The following is an 18538-nucleotide window of genomic DNA, read 5'->3' as shown; positions in this document are numbered from 1 at the left end:
TGCATTCACATGTCAGCTGTTTTGATTCAGTTCGAAGATGGATTTGTTTCATTCACATACCAACTTTAATGCTTCAATGTGCTGTCAATAAATAGTTATGGTAATGTTTTATCCACAACAAAGAAATTCAGATGAACAATGTGGTATGAAGACGCGTGTGCATTTGCTCTCATGTACATGTTACAATGGTTGTTTGAAACAAGTTTAGAAATCTTTTCAACTGCCATTTTATAGTAAAAATTAATAAAGTTAAAAAAAAATTTATTTAAAGGGTAGCTGATTAAGAATTGGTACTAACTTGCAATTACAATACTGTAATCTAGTTATTTCTATCAGTTAAAATTCATTACAATGTATAGCTTTTACTGTGCTCTTTTAAAGTCATATGGCCAAAATAAACTGCACATGAATATGGTAATTTTTATATACCGGTACGTACATAATGTGTTTATAATGTACATACAACTCTTTTTGACCTGAAAATAAAATATTGCTTTAAACCAATGTTAAATGCAGATATTTATACTGAGAAATAAAGGGAATAAATCTAAATATGAAAATGAAAACACACATAAATATGGTGTTTCTTGCTTGGCTCCCTCTTCTTCCTATTTAGCTCTCACTTCTCACTGTTCTGTCCAAACAGAAAAGTCACTTCTTCCTAAACTTCAAGTCTAGCTTGACCCCTGATTATAGATGATCAATGGATGTGGATGACAAGGGCTTGAACCTGGATGAATTAAGTTATGTCAACACCCAGGAGAAATTCCATTTTGAGAATAACATGAGTGTGGTCTGGACTGATCAAAATTGGACATCTAGCTGGCAATGTCCTTTTTGTGTCCAATATTAACTTGTCCATGATGTTGGCTTGTGTCCGAGATCATGGAATGATATCTCTTTATAGTGATGAGGGCTAACTGCTAGGCTTCAAAGAGAATGAGGAAGAAATTGGCCAGCTGAGGAATGGAGGCAGAGTGTGGTTTAACATCACTAATGTGACACCAGTTGTTAAAAACCTTCCATTTCCCTTCATATGCCTTTCAAAGTGTGAGTAAATATCATAATATTCCGATCTAGATGGCTCATGAAAGGTCGCCACGGTGCAAGAAGGGCCATTTGTAATTGGTGCTGAAAAGAAGGCCGAAGGGTAACAAATCCACTGCTGCATTGAATAGACTTAGGAGTTGAAGAAACTTGTTCACCAAGATAAATGTTTTGTTTTAGATATGCTATGGAAGTTAGACATGCAGGACTGAGGTATGTGAAAACTTCCATACAGTAAAACCTGTTATGAGAGACCGCCCCTTCTGCCAACCAAAAGTGGTCTCTCAAGACAGGTGGTCTCTCATAAGAGGTGTGTGAAAATGGACTGGTTTTCAGGGTCAATAGTTAGCATAGTTGAAAAATAAATAATACCCATACTCACTGTACATGCATCATATCCTTTATTCATGAATCTTGTTAAATATTGCATGCATTCCTCTCAAAATATCTTTATATAATAAAGATATACATCTATCAAACAACGAGAATAAAATTTATATTTCAACATCACATTAATATGTACAAAAAATGAACAGTTAGATATGATGTATATATCTTATTTTATACACTTATTCACTTGTTTTTTTAAAAGAAATCCATTATACTTTTTTGTTGACATGTTTTACTCAGCTATTTGGTCTGAACATGTATCTCAATTATTGCCTTTTCCGGAATCAACTTTCCACTTACTGGTATGTTTTTACTCCTTGCAACACAAAACCACTCTCATACTTGCTCGTTCAGATCTCCGTAAACTGTCCGTCGTGCCATGGCATATTTCCTCTGTGCTTGTGCACCTTTCTGCCATTCATTTCTAATGGACTTCTTGTCTTTGATTACATTCTGAACTTGCGTTTTACCGACGCTTAAGCTGACTGCTATTTTGCGAGTGGTCTCGCCTTTTTCATTTCGTTCAATGACATTAATCCTTTCTTCCAGCGTTAAAATGTTTCTTTTTTTCAGCGGAGATTCTGCCGTTGTTATTAGTGTTGACGTTACAAAGACTATCGGTTTTGATCAGGTTTTGGGGAATTGTGGAATAAATATATATTATGTACCAATGAATGAAACCAAAAGACATTATTAACTCATCAAGAAACAATACATTTATTCTGAGACGAAGTTTAAATCAACAGCGTTATAGCTCGATAAACAAATGTTCCGACCATCTGCACCCACGTAAACAGATTGTGGCTTGGTGAAACACTAACAAAAGAAATAAAAAATAATTTTAAAAAAATCTGGAAATGATTCTCACTTACTAGTATTAAAGACAATGAGCTCATTCACCCTCCAGGCATTATGGATTAACTGGAAAGCAAACGACGTACTCAAACCAACACTGAAGCCCTTTCAAACGATTTCTCACTTGGACATAAGGACTACCGGCGTTTTGTGAGTTTTCATAAAGATAAAGAAAAATACAAACCTCTAAATTGACTGCGTATATCCATCATTACTCCCTTTGATGTTACTCTTACTGGCTATTCACATGACTGCGGCACTACAATGGCGGTTAGTGACATGTACTTTAGTCTGGTTTACTGCAGTTTACAAATGACACCGTACGCTGGAGTTGTAAATTTCACAAAACTGGTACTGTAGCAAGACAAATTATTTTTTAATACTTTATTAGAGCAATCTTTGCTATTTATGCAGTCTTTGTTACAAAGGATTAAATGATGGTTAGAGGTGTTTATCCCGATATATGGTTGTTCAACTACAGTGTTATTTAATGTGCACTTTGTTTGCTTACTACATTTATCCCGAGCTCTAGTGTTTACAAAGGATTAAGTTAAAGTCAGTGGTGTCAATCTGTTTTGATTTTTTGGCGATGCGGTCATTCATAGCAGTGTCAAAATGCATATTTTGCCAAGAAATCGTGGTCGCTGGTCGCGTTCAGCAGGTGGTCGTTCATAACAGAGCGTTTATATAGTAAAATCGATCCGTGCATTACGATTGTGGTCGGAAATGACAGGTGGTCGCTCATAGCAGAGGTCGCTCATGACAGGTTTTACTGTACCAAAATGGATAAAATGTTGAGAGGGAAATAGGTCATACTTCTCAACATTTATTATCCACCACAGACTGTGCACAAGGGCAAGAAGGCTGTTAATATCTTGGACCAAATCTGATCTCACCCAATGTTGATGAAGGACGTTGGTCCACACACACAGCTGATACTGTGGAAGATGATGTCCTGACCCAACAGATTGCAAAGTCTAATGTTTTCATGAAGGCCCAAGGGATTAGGTTGAGGCCAAAAGGAAGAACATGAAACTGATATTATTTGCCCAAAAGGCAAAATGAAGATATCTATATAACTAGGTATGGACTAGAATATGAAAATATGTGGGTGACAAATAAAAGATGATGATATAATTGTCGCATCACACTGAAAGGCAGACAGACTTTGCGATCTCCATCTGGAACATTCGGCCAAAATGAATTGGCTGAGTCTTGATTTGATGCTGGATATAGTCACCAGAAACAGAGTATAAGTCTTGAGTGTACATTTTTTGTACAATCTCCACTGCCAGCTTTATGAGTAAACAGAAACCTTGAGTGTATGGCTTTTGTATCATCTCCACTGCCATCTTATGAGCAAATATAAGCCTTGAGTGTATGGCTTTTGTACAATTTCCACCACCAGCTTTTGTTTAAAAGATTTATCTTTCTGTATCATGTCTGCCTTCATTAGATCGCTTGGGGTTTCCATCAAGAAGGGGGATGTTGAAAGTGGAAGAGTCATGATAAATGAGAATATGAGAGCCTCTAACATGACTTGGTTCACCTAATCATTTTGCGGTTGATCAACGCCTGACGAAAAAGGAGTCTGGTGCCAACAGGTGGGAGAAATTTTAAGTCACTGACATTGGCATTAGGTATACATGAGAAAAAATGTAGTTTTCAATTTCTCCTCCCTGCCTAATGGTGAGACATAAGGGTGAATGACTGCCTATAATTCAGCTAGCCATGGCTATTGCATTCATGCTGTCAGATGATTGTCCCTTTGGAACAATCCATAAGTAGGACATCTGAATAAGAGAGCTTGCACTACCAGATGTAGTGACATCTCTTGTATTGCCTATTTTCTAACATCCTCAATTTGAAACACACACACACATCCTGAACGGAAGGGGAGAACCAAATGAGAGGGTATGCAAGGCCACAATATATGCACCAGATAGAATAAGTTATTACTTCTTCAGTGCAGAAAATCCCAACTTACCTACAACACCAACTGCATAGGCCTCCATTAATGTCTGTAAAGGAATAAAAAACTGTCATTATTAACTTTGGCAAAATATAAATTCATAATAAATCATCTTATTTTTTGTTTTTCTTTATATCTATAATACAATATGGTAATATCAGAAATGTAGTGTCTTCAGTACAGCATGTTGATAACATGGATATAGTACCGCACAGTGGATGTCTGTAATACAACATATTACATGCGGATGCAGTATCATGCAATGGGTGTCAAAATACAACATGTTGATATTAGGGATGCAGTAAAACACAATGGATGTCTATAATACAGGCGCTCTTTGAAGGACCAAATAAATGCCCATTTGTTAATGCTGTGGCAAAATCAAATAACTGTAAAACATTGATAGAGACAGAATTTTTTTTCATTTGCTTAGTATATTATATACAGAATGATCAATGCTTCAAAGGTAATCAGTTTTCTTTGAAGTTTCAGCAAAATTAATTTTTCTGGCGCATTTTTCAAAAAGGAAGAAAAAATGCCATCATCTGGTAGATTGTAGCTATTCCCGTTCTTGATTTCATGGGTGGTCAATTGTAGCTAGTCTGGTAACATGACCATTTGGGTTATATTACAGCACAGAGTACTAGGGCCACACATCAGCATCAGTTGATTATGATATAACAATGCAATATGAACAAAGGATTTGTTTATGTAACAATAGATTCCAGTGCAATTTTATATCCAAGTTTGCGGCTTCCTGTCATGGTGACTTTGAATTTCTCAACTCCAAACCCAAGATTGTAAACACAAATTTTAAACAGCCAAAAATATTGTCGCCAAAAAGATCGCCAGATGGTATATTTTGTCACCAAAAAGGAAAACAAAATCACAATTTGCAACATTCAGGGTTCATACTAAACTCTGAATGATAAATTCAAAGACTTTTCCCAAACTTTCAAAGCCCACAAACATTGATTTCCAAGACCTATTTTCACTAACATTTTGATACCATGGTTTGTTTTTACAGTCTGACCCCCAATTTTGAAACCAAGATCATTTTTGACCCAAAGTCCTTTACCCTTAGGGATACACTGCGACATATGTATGTACATCTGTAGTCATGCAAACAGTAGTCTTTTCTGAAAACGGACTTGTCCAGGAACTGGAAATGGATCTCTAGCATGTCTGTCTACTATACTGAAATCTTCTGCTAAGCATGAGATGTGCAGATAATGACGGTGTTAGGGCTACTCTACTCACAGTCAGGTTAGAAATTATAAATCAATGAATGAATTCCTTGCACTTTTTATCACATTAAAGGCTTCTATTATTGAAATCGGTAGGGGGGTACAAACAGACGGGTTGGTATAGTCAGACTATACGTCAGAATATAACAACCTTGGACATTTTTATTTGTGAATATGGAAAAAAATTAAAAATTTTGGGTTTATTTCAATTTTCAAATTCTTTTAAAGACCTCATGGTAATCTGCTTGATTTTCCCAAACTTTCAAGGCCTTAAAAATGTTACCTCATTTTTCCCAAACTCTCAAAGACCGTATGAACCCTGACATTGACGAAGCCCAGCTCAATCCCTGCATAGGTGTTATATATATTCCAAGTCTGAGCAAAATCAGATTATAAATAAAATTTCCAAGATCAGCCAATGAGATACAGGATTATATCATCAGAATGCTTGGATCTCTCTCATTATCGGTTTGATGTTTGGGTTTCATCCAAGATCTGAATGATATAAGCCCACATTCAAGTTTTATCAAAATGAGATCAGATATAAAATTGCCAATGGGTTCTTGGGTACCCACTTGTTAATAATAACCTGGGTACTAAAATGAACAACTGCGTACCCGAAAAAAAAAGGATTCCAAGTTCAGATTGAGACACAGAATAACGTTTACAGTTTGAGGCCCATGTCGTGTGCGCATTTATTCATCATCACAGGAGGTCATATGATTGCTTACAATTTGCTTGCCATACATGTACTATATAATAATACAAGTACACTTCTCTCCTTTCTCATGCGACCTGTTAAAGAATCAATGCTCATATTTAAAGACAGACCATCCTAACTTCATGCCTGTCCATGGCTCACGCAACTTAAACATGCTTGTTTCAAGATCCTGATGACATTAACTAGGTCAATACCTTTCAATGACAGTGAGAGTAAGTACTGATTAAAACCTATTCGATGAAATAAAATTTAAATATGTACTAAAATTCAAATAAATTAAAGCACAATATAAATGTCTGGTTTATCTAAAGCCATTTTTGCCTCAAGTTTGTGGCCCTGAAGTGAGTATTAGCTGTTCAAGGCGGGACTGCTGTTCACATCATAGGCACTTGATTCAGGAGGAAACTAATGTGTACTATCACCAATTAACTGGTAAGTATACACATTAGCTTCCCCCAAAATCATGTGATGTGGTTCACAAGTTTGTTTGCTGGACTCTATTTTATTAGCGGGAAACCCAAGACAGATATGACTGAAAATGTTAGAGAGCAATTTTGTTAAACTCAAAAACATGTTGCACCGGACTGTCATTAAGGGATGAACCATGGCAGGTTGAGGATACTACAAGTCATCCTTTGTAGACTTTACGACTATCTGTGAAAGTTACATGTAGACTAGTTAAAGTGAGTGTTATGCATAAATAATATATCATTTTCTTTTATGTCTATACTCTTGTATCAACTACTAATTCACATGGATTTAGCCGATTTGTGACAAAATTTTTAACTGCAGATCCAGGTAAGTAGCAAAACTAAATGTATATTTTACCACTTATATTAGTAATAAATTATGCTTATACATCTCTTGGGGGTTGGCATGTGTGAACCTACAGCAAAGCAGTTCAGGTTCACATTTAATACAATTTCCTTTTGAGTGGGTACCCAGGTAACCAATCATTAGGATTAACATGTACCCAGTAGAAATTTCACAAACTTTTGACATCTCTAATCAGAATTCCAGAGCGGAAACAAGTTCAGACAATTTGAAGCAAGATCAACTTATGAAAATGCATGCATCTCACTCATTATCAAATACACATTAGATTTTGACGATAAAAGCATCTATTCCATGTTTGATAAAAAAAACTGATCTGGAATGTGGCCTCCAGAGTGTAACAAGCTCAGCCAATCAGATGCATGATCACCCCATTAGTATGCCTGAATCTTGCTCAAGGTCAAACTAGATGACATAAGCATATATTCCAAGTTTGATAAAAAACTGAAACAGAAATATGACTTCAAGATCATTAACATGGTTAACCAATCAGATGCAAACTCTCTTCCTTAAAATGCATGGATTTCACTCATTATTAAATTCACCCAAGTTTGATTGAAATCAGATCAGAAAAATGGATTTCAGAAATGTAACAAGCACCTGCTGATGGACAGGTGCATATAACAAACAATGGACACACAAGTTAATTTTACTTTACGGTCAAGCGAGCAAAACAATGAAATCAACCTGATGGTGTCAACACCTGAAATAAAGTCACTCTTGTACTTTCTAAAGATGACTGTTACACAAAGGTTTATTTCACAAAAATTAATGAACTAATCTCTTTACATGAACATTACTTACAAATACTCCCAGAAGTATGTAGTTTGTTGGAGTTTCCATTCGCTTGATCATCAATGCAAACATAACACCAAGTGTACCAAACAGTGCCAACACTAGCATCCAGGGACTGAAAAAAGAAGATCATAAAATTCAATTTGTATCTGCATTAATAATTCACTGTTACAAAATGAGACCAGCCAATGATTATGTTTTAACTCACTGGTAAACATGTTTTTGATGTTTGAGACACAAGCATTAAATGGGTATTCTCAGGGAAGAAAAAGTGTAATCAAGAACTTGTAACATATGATGCAGTAATATAATGATTTTTGGCTGTATTTGCAGACAGAAACATGGAATCCAGATCATCCGATAGTTTTTGAAGATTAAATTATACTCATGACCTTGCCAGTAATGAAATCTTTTATAAGCAAAAACGAAAACAACCTAATATCCTACAGTGAGCAAAGCCCAGTGAGATTCCTGAATAAACTTTTTACATGTTTTTTTTCATACTTTTAAGAAGAAAATACTATTATTTCATGTATGCAAAATACATTTATATGAAACTGCAGGAGCCATGCCATGACTGTCTTATATTAAAATTCATACATGGTCTCTTCACCAAAATGATAAACTTTTTACACATAACTTTTCATACTTTTAAGAAAGAACAAAATTTCATGTAGGAAAAAAATACATTTATAAGAAATTTAGGGAGCCACGCCAAGATCATGTTATCTCCAAATTAGTGTTATAATGGAGCATGCCATGGTTTCATTGTATATATATCAATAAGCAGTTTTTCCCAGTTAGCCATACTGCAATACCATCTGCTGGTGGCAAGCTTTTCTGTTCACAGCACAAAAGGCATGTACACTGTGCTGTAGTTTGGTCATCATCAGTACCAAATAAATGGTTAAGACAACATTAATGAATATTTATAAGATGCATATGAACATAGAAAAAGTAAATGGGAGTATAAAGGACTGAAAAAAATATATAAACGATGCATCACTTTCATAACTATTTTGCTTTTTTTTGTGGGTTTTTTTATTATACCTCTGCTGGACATATAACTTCACAGAATCATTCATCATGAAGATGGCACCCATGGCTGTGGTCAGCAGCAGCTGTGAAGTCAAAATCCCATACACCTTCCGCAGAAATCCTGCCAAGAAAAACATCACACCAAAATTTTCATACTGAATAGATAATCCAAAATTCCAAATATTTTTAATATTTCTATCTATGCATATACACAAATCATGCAAATTTATTCAGTTACCAGCATTCATGAGAAATGTTGTCTCATCTATAGAACAGTGCAATGTTAATGATTTATTTAAGTTCTCCACTTTCTTTAGAGTTATGGCTCTTTCTTGATCAATTTGGAACATGATGTTTTCTGGTATCTGAACTTTCTTGTGCCATAAAAGCAGACATGCCCTGAAGAAAAATGGTATACAAGGTATAAGTATACCACGTTTCAACCCGTATCTCAAATGTCTTTGAAGTCATAGCATGGAAGGGAAATTATGATGGAAGAAGTAAATTATATTTGGTGTTTAAAACATGCACCTCGATTTGCAAACCAGAACAAGGGGAAGAAACCTGTATGTGATTTAATAAATTTTGGTAGTGCTGTGATAGTCCACCGTTTTGGATAGTGCACTAATTACCTTTTATTACATGATATTTGAATTATTTACAATAATCCAATGCTTGACTATTTCTCTGGCCCTATCAGTCAGTGCATCATACGCAATCATGACCAGTATTTCAAGATCATAAAAAAAGAATAAAAGAAATGGTAATATTTAAAGTCTATCTTTCCGATTTGGTTGGCCTTAAAACAGCCATTTTAAGATTTTCCTTGTTAATGCTGTCCAGTCTCTTGCATCAAATCCCTTAAATTGTTCTTAGGCATCAATGTTCTTGAAAAGTCACAATACATTCTAATACTCCCGAACTGAGGATTAACCCACAATGAACTCCCTTCCAGTGACTGTTACCATGCAGTTTTGGAGTTTTCTTACACAGCCCATGTTCATACTTTCTAAAATATATCTCCTAAATGTGCCTCTAATGAGAACATTTAAACTGAATTCTAAATATGTATCAAATAAACATTTATCAAATACTGGACATTTGCAGGTATGGTAATCATGTCTGTTCTGGTGTCATGCAGTAATTTGCATAGCTTTAGTGTAAATGTGACTGAGTGTGGCAAGTTACCAGTAATAAATACATGTATTTCCAGTTGTAAGACAGATAAAAAAAGTTACACATTGATACAAAATGAAATAAGTTTATAAACATAAAGCTAGCAAACAATGAGACTATCGAAGTAATTTACTTACAATGTGACAGATTTAACATTTCACAAGGAGTGAATCTGACATGAATAGGCAGCTTTAGTGCCTTAAATCATTTACAACATCAACCTGAAACAAAAAATTTTCCCCAATTTTTTCTGTACAGAAAATAAGATATTATGTAAAATAAGTGTTCATCATACATATCAAATATGGGAATATATTGCATCATGGCCTATGACCTTGAAGTTATGACCCCAAAATTAGCATGTGTCACGCTTTCTAGTGACAATGCACAAGTATACCAAGTATCATCACTTAATCTCACATGGCTTTAAATCTGAAGTGTGGCAGGGAAAATGTGATGGAAAACATAGACTAACAAGCTGTTACCTTGAAGGTAACACCCTCAATATGACATGCAACACACCTTATAACGAAGGTAGTGTAAGTATATCAAGTTTCATCCCTTAATCTCAAATGGCGTTAAAGTTACAGAGCAGTAACAAAATGTATCAGATGGAGGGAATGATGGTCATACAAATGGAAGCATGCATCACACACTTTCCTTGAAAAAAAAAAACGAAAACAGGGACAATGAATTATGCTTCAGTGTGAGGTCTTTTGTAAATGTTACATTCCTAGTTTTCTATTGTTTTCATTTCATTTTCAGTTACAAAGGAAACTTGTGCCAAAAAAAAGCTTGTCTAACATGGAGTAATGCAAGACACTTTTCTATGGATATAAAGCCTTCTGATTTTCTTTTAAAGTTGAAGGCACACATCACTGGATCAATGCAACATTGTTAATAACATGTTTGTGTTGCAAAAGTAACACACTAAAATGTAACAATGTTAATAAAATCAGACTTAGATAAGATAAGTAATGTTAGCAAAACAGCCATATTTCTATGTCACATTGGTGAGAAAAATGTTAGAGTGTTGCAAACATAATTCATTACAATGTATGACTACAATGTAACTAATATGTGAAGGTTCTAGGTCAGATGCCATCAACTAATGAGAACACTAATTACTCTCACTGAAACCTAACAAATAAAAGTACAAGTACTATTCAATTATTAAATCTCAAGCACTTACCCATTCTGATGTAAACATTAGCAGAAGCCACATTGGAACCATACATAAAATCATCCTCAATGCTTGGATCCTTATGGGGCCCAGACAGACCAAGTGGTACAGATGACATCTTGACGATCAAGACAGCTTAAGGGAAAGAATGCTTGGATCTAAAAATGAAAAAGAAAAACTTCATTACATTACAAAACACTGTGTGATAACTATTTAAACAATTTAAAAAATATAAAAAGAAAGGTGTCTAAAAGACATGTCAGCCCTCTAATTGTTTGAATGATTGGTGCAAGTGAAAAAAAGAAATATAATTGCATCTCTGCATGCAAAAGAAAATAGGCAAAGGATATAAAAAAATGTGGCATAACTATATCAGAAAATGAGGGCCAGATATCACTCACCTTCTTAAATAACTTTGCAGTTAAAAATTTCACTAAACAGGAGTTTATAGTATTGTAATAATATAATCCTATCTAAACTACCTCCCAAACATATTAATTTTACCAATTTTATTACTCTCTGAAAAAATTATTTCCAAAATGAAAGAAATAATATGCATCAGTATGATCAATATATGGTTCACAAATGAATTCGTTCAGGACCTTCATGATATAAACCTACTAAGTTTTAAAGACATCAGGTGAAAAATAAAGTCTCCAGAGTAGTAACAAGCTCAACCAATCTGATGCAATATCACCTCATACATTGTTCAGATCTCACATGTTATTAAACCAAACCCATAATGATATAAGCTTGTTTACCAGATTTGAGCAAAATCTAATCAAAATTCGGTTTCCTAAGTGGTAACAAGCTCAACCAATCTGATGCAAGACTACATCATCTAGTATCCTCATGATACAAGATTAATTAACACTTCTGATCAAAATCTAATTAAAAACAAGCTTAGCCAATCAGATAAAAGATCATCTCAATAATATCCATGGATTTCGTTCATTATCAAGCTTGTGAGAGATCATGATGACATAAAATGATAGTCCATTTGTGATCAAAATCTAATCTGAAAACATGACTTTCAGACTGGTATCAAGTTCATCAAATCTGATGCTAGATCACATCAATGATATGCATAGATCATGCTCATTATCAAACTCAAGATCACATCAATGATATGCATAGATCATGCTCATTATCAAACTCAAGATCACATCAATAATATGCATAGATCATGCTCATTATCAAACTCAAGATCATATCAATGATATGCATAGATCATGCCATTATCAAACTTAAGATCACATCAATGATATACATAGATCACGCTCATTATCAAACTCAAGATCACATCAATGATGTGCATAGATCATACTCATTATCAAACTCAAGATCACATAAATGATACACATAGATCATGCTCATTATCAAATTCAAGATAATATCAATGATACACATAAATCATGCTCATTATCAAACTCAAAATCTTCACAAAACAAGGCTTAACTCCATGTATGATTAAATCAGAATAGAAATATATCCTACAGAGTCGCAACAAGCTCAGCCAATCAGATACAAGATCACATCAGTAATATGTGGACCTCACACATTATGAAACTCATCAGATATCATGATAATACCAGCCCAGACCAGCCTCAAAAATATAACCAACTAAGCCAATCTGATGCAACATCACCATTTTTAATATAAGTGAGTTTTTATTACATGTATTAATACACATATCTGAGATCTTAATGTACATATAAGCACAAATTCCAAGTTTGATCAGAATCAGACACAAATTATGGCCAAACAAGCACCGCCAATCCCAGTGGTTGAATTTAACTTCTTTTTACAAATTGTATTTTTCAGCTAACAAAGACAGCATCAACTAGCAAGCTCCCATTTTAATTAGCAATTTTTTCCCCAGCTAGTTATATTAACCTATACTTTACGCCAGAAGTTTTGGACTAGGAAGAAATTACTATTATTTTCCTTCAGTTGCTATTGTAATTTTTTGAGCATTTTGAACAAAAAGAAATACATGTACAGCCATATTTATTTTCCTGTTTATAGCTGAAGTCTGATTTTTTTATATGGGCAAGTAAATGGGATAAGCAATTCAAACACCCTCAATGCAGTACAATGCAAATGACTTAAAGAAAATATAAAAGTTACTACCATATGTCAAATTCATTTGATACAACCTCCTTAGAAAATCAAAACCAAATAAAATATTTATGTGTCATAGTTACTAGAAAACTGAACTAGCATTCAAGAAAAAAGTAGAAGTCTAGCTGTACATTAGGCCTATTAAAATCTTGTCTGCAGCTTGTGAAAGAATTAGCTTTTGAATGTTTATTTAATATGCATTTATTTTATTTTCTTGGTTTGAAACCACTATCACAAATATTACGGGATGAACTTGAATAAAAAAAAAAACAGACTTCTTACAGTCAATCATGACTGCACACAAGGAAGCATGACCTCAGTACTCAATGCAGTCTTGAAAGCCATCTTAAAGATTAAAAACACTAAACAAGTCTGCTTCTACAATTTGACCAAATCAAAAAGAACTAGCATAAATCAACACGATTCATTATACTTGAACAAAAAATTATAAATTTGTTTTTTTTACCCCAAGAAACCATCAACGACAGGAATTTTTTATTGGCATACATTACCACAACTATCAAATCTTAGTAGAACTAAACAGATACATTTTGAAAAACTTTGTTCTGAAGCATTTTTGTTCTGTGCATTGATGTCATTTTGATGCACACGTGTGGGGTTTAGTAGCATGACAGATGAATACTTGCTATATGGTACCACTTTTTAAAATTCTATAAATAAAAAAAGGACCTGATTCACCTTGCACCACTAGGAAGGCACACTGAGAGTAGAATTCCATCAGTTGTTTCTTTCTGAGGGCTTGCCTGATACAAGTCAGGAGTGCAGATTCAACTTCTCTTGCTTATGCTGGAAAACCTGCCTTTATGATTGTTTAAGCAGAGGGCTTTACAAATCCACTAGCCCTATGCCTGGAACAAACACAGATTGTGTTCAAGCAAGTTCATGAGATTAGGACACCTGTTCATCAATTGCCATTCTGATCCAAAGACCAATTACATATGCATGTAATTTGACATCTCTCTTTCATAAACAAGGGTTTAGGCTGTGTTCTGACTGCTGAAAAATTGCATCTAAACCAAGCAGAGCATGGATCCTATTGCTATGACAGTTTGAACCCACTGTTGATTATCCAGGAAGAACATCCATATATATAAAGAAAACTTCGGATGCTACAAGGCTTACGTTGACTCTGTCAACTGATGGGAATTCATAATGAAAAATCTGTGTATAGCTGGGACATCAGTCTGAAAAACCAGTGTATGTGTTTTGGAGAAAGTAATGCTGAAATCTGATGGTAGTTGCCTGAGTGAAAAGAAAGGTCTGTTCACATTAAAGGGTCCTGGAGGCTACATTCAAAGCAATGTACACCAACTTACCTAGACTGGGGGAGCTGTTTAAAGAATGGCTAGTGTGTGTGTGATTTGGATTTTTAACATACCTTTAACAATTTTTCAGTCATATTGCTACAATGTCTGCAGTGTGGCAGTTTACAGTGATGTTTAGCACTAAGGCATCATGCCACAGACATGTTGCATGCTGTCCCACGTGGTCACATTATTCTGATACCAGGCCAACAGGTCCTAACACTAACCTCATAATGCTAAGTGCCTAAGAGTGAGGCACTTGTTAGTACCATTTTTATAAGTCACTGGTATGACTTGGCCTGGGTTAAAGAATGGCTGGTCTTTATAAAGCAATAGATACCACAACCTTATGTGTCCAATCATAAATATATTTTCACAACAATAAGTTCACTGTGGCTAAGTTTAGTTAGGCTTTACAAAACCTTTTCAAATGAGACATTGTCTTGTGCAAATACTAAAGTAAAAGTCGTACATTTCATGTTTTTTCATTTACTCATCTTAAATATAAATTGTTGTTTTAAAATATAATACTAATCTTGCTTAACCTAAATCTATTCACTCCTGATTATTAAATTATCAGCTCCTAAACTGTTATCAAGAAATTTCCAGATGAAATTTATCAATCACTATGGTGGCCATGTACTAAACTGGGTCAAGAAAAGTACATGTTGACTCAAATCGCTACAAGATCTGCAAAATAAGGTAGTACAATTTTTTAAATCAACATGTGTAGTTTTCATTGTGACATCACAGCATACAACATTCGATCCGGATTATACTGGATCACACCTTTACACTGGTCTCATTCAAAAATGTCCACGTATTTTAACACTGATTTTAACAAAGTAACTGCCTGAACAATTAACCCCTGAAGAAAAAAAAACCATTCCATTACCTGATTTGTAATCATTATATACACTGTACAAAAAATGCTCACTTTTTGGAGAAAAATGTTTTTGGCAGGCAATAAAATAAGTTGATTGCAACTACTATGAGCAAAAACAATGAAATGGTTTATATTATATTTGCTGATTCGTTATTTCTGATATTCTGACCCTTAAAAAATACCATATTTATGAACCTGAGATGAAATTTTAAATTTGGCCTGTATTATTTTTACTCAGAGATCTCTAGGATTTTAAAACTAGGAGTCTAGGACTCCCACTCTGGTAAAAATAGGAGTCCCACCATCAAACGTTGCAGTCCCTTCTTTCCTACAGAATCAACACAAACGTGAGTGCATCTATTTTTAGATGGAGAGGTTTTTGTAATGTAATCACTCGCTATAATATAGCTTCATTACAAATAGTCCATTGACAGGATCACAAATTTTTGGTTTATTTATTTGTATACGTACATGTATTTGTAGTAATTTTAGCAAATAAATAGTATCTTATTTGCTGTCAGAAAACAGGTTAGACCTTAAAGCGCATCTTGCGAATTCCACAACATGCACTGTCCCATACGTTTCTGACCTACATAATTTGCATTTTAAAGTTAAATCTTTATTAAAATAATACCTAGGCTTTGGTTTCAATGATTTGTTTAATTTTTCTGAATATATTTGCCCAATGATTTAAGAAAACAGACAATCTAATAAACTGGTACATCCCAGACTTAGCGAAGTCTGCCATTATTTCCCGTTAGGCCTACTGGTTCACTTATAGTTTCAAACTAATTTTATGACAAAATAGTGTATAAGAGGCAGTTAATATATATCCAGATCACTGATTCTGATCTTAAAACACAAGTCTGTATGTTTTATCATCAAAGGATATCATGCAAGAAATTGATATTTGCTACCTTACTCAGAAAAGGGTTAATGGTCAATCAGCTATCAAAACATAATGCTTGTGAATGGGCAAGAGTTTGTTAATGTAATTGATATAAAAACTAGGCCTATCTACTGATGCCTTGATGAATACATTTCGCTACAACAACTGGGCTAAGACGAGGGGCATTTTAAAAAAATATGGTATGGTCAGTCAATGTACCTCTTAAATAATCACAGGGCGAAGTCGTTTTCTCTTTCCTAACAGAAGAAGGCAAAGTTTACATTTTTAGGCGACTTGTCACCCACTTACAAATGGCATTTTGTCTAAGTCTCAACATGTCTTGATTCTGAGGTCACGTGCACTGCTTATTCCGCTACATTGGAAATGAACACAACAACAAAAGCTAAAGTTGTTTATTTGATGTACTTTTATAAATGACCACATGTACATCTCTGGGTCTTTCTGCCTCTGAATTCAATCACTGTAAATATCAGTACATTTTCCCACCCGCCACCAGTCAAAGCCTTTGAACTTGCGCCCAGCTAATGCATCATGTTCTTTTTTATGTACTCTTATAAAATGGCAACATGTACATCAGGGGGTCTTTCAGTCACTGAATTCTGTCATTGTAAATATCAGTACAGCTAATTAATTGATCAACACATTTTCACACAAAGCAGGTGACTGAAGCAGGACTGTCTTTGATTTTTGCCACACACCTATTACATGTGTACGGAGGACTCCCGCCTCAGTGATTTTCTGCATCCCAGATCAAAAAGTGGCATCCAAATATGCGTAATTAAGCGTTTCCGAGATCTCTGTTACTGTAGTAGCCAAACAGGCAAAAATCACAGGAGTCTGAAGTTTTATCAATAAAATACAGCGAAATCTCAGACAACATGAAATCACCTTATCGGTTATATAAATGAACACAAGGAGTGCAACAGTGACCACAACCCTCCACTCGATTAGACTTTCCTCACGCATCTTTCAGAATCGCAAGAAGAATTAAAAACTACACATATACATTCAAAAGACAGTGACATACCAATGCATAACTCTCGGACGACTATCGCATATATCCAATCCGGCGAATTAACCTTTACTTTCACCATTACGGTCACAAACCCTTTCTATTAGAACACAAAAAGAGACTGCGTATGCGCTCTGGCTCTAAGTATATCAAAATAACAAAATCTCATTGAAACTCTCTCTCTCTCTCTCTCTCTCCATTTTAATCACAATCAAGATAAAGGACCCCAATAACCCCTTTCTTGAGCAGATGTTCATTTTCCTGCAAACTACATTAAATAAATAGATAAATAATGTTGATAATAATGATCACTATACCATAATATAATTATATAGTTCTATATTATCACAATAATGTATACCTGCTGTGATGTAAGTATCTAATTACCTTGTAAATAAATACAGTTATTAATTCTGAAAATCTGCTTTCTGTTTTGTTTATACACAGTACGTCTTGATTTCGGATGACGAATGCAGTAATACAAGTTGAGTTTCACAATATTCTCAAAATGCGCATGTGGGCATAGTGCACATATAAGAATAGTCCTCAATCTACACATGCGCACTGCACAATTTTAAAATCATCAAAAGGCGTTATTGTTATTTGCTTAAGTATTGGAAATATTGCGCTTTCTTTTTGTTTACTTCTTTTAAAGACCTTCAATAACACTAGTTTTGGATTTACTGTGTACTTACTTGTTTTCACGAAAACGCGCAATGAAAATTTCGATACAGCAATATCATGAAATGAAAATACATCGACAACAATGCTATCTATGTAGATATTTTAATCTTTATCAAAGTAAATCCAAATGACACTGATCGTCTCCAAAGACTCGTGTGGGTTATTTTCTTGTTTGCTGCAGTGACACATGTTCCAAGAATGATATATACAAACCTATATTCCCAGTAATCTTCAGACATTCGTGGGGATGTATGTTCAGAAAGGCATTCTGTAACATTTTATTGCAGTTTTAATTCATTAATGATATGAAAACTACTTTAAAATGGATATATTTTTGTC

At 34.5% G+C, this 18538-nt stretch overlaps 1 protein-coding gene across 4 annotated transcripts in view; it reads right to left on the bottom strand.

Moving 5' to 3' along the window:
• LOC149789191 (protein lifeguard 4-like) overlaps positions 1–18025 on the bottom strand; it is a 34851-nt gene extending 16826 nt beyond the window's left edge. Inside the window, exons 1-5 of one of the 4 annotated variants that reach the window (XM_089975337.1) lie at positions 17903–18025; positions 11268–11409; positions 8912–9020; positions 7871–7976; positions 4280–4313 (exon numbers count right to left, since the gene is read on the bottom strand). In XM_089975337.1, coding sequence (XP_089831463.1) covers positions 4280–4313; positions 7871–7976; positions 8912–9020; positions 11268–11376 — 358 coding nt within the window. In that variant the 5' untranslated portion in view covers positions 11377–11409; positions 17903–18025. Of the gene's footprint in view, positions 1–4279; positions 4314–7870; positions 7977–8911; positions 9021–11267; positions 11417–14081; positions 14105–17876 lie in introns of those variants that run through there. The other 3 variants (XM_089975336.1, XM_089975338.1, XM_089975339.1) reach the window with 3 other exon arrangements.
• Between the last annotated feature and the right edge of the window lie 513 nt (positions 18026–18538).

Source organism: Sinohyriopsis cumingii, chromosome 11 (genome assembly GCF_028554795.1).
Source record: "Sinohyriopsis cumingii isolate HCF-2022 chromosome 11, ASM2855479v2, whole genome shotgun sequence".
NCBI lineage: Eukaryota > Metazoa > Mollusca > Bivalvia > Unionida > Unionidae > Sinohyriopsis > Sinohyriopsis cumingii.
This window is presented reverse-complemented; position numbering and strand designations above follow the sequence as displayed.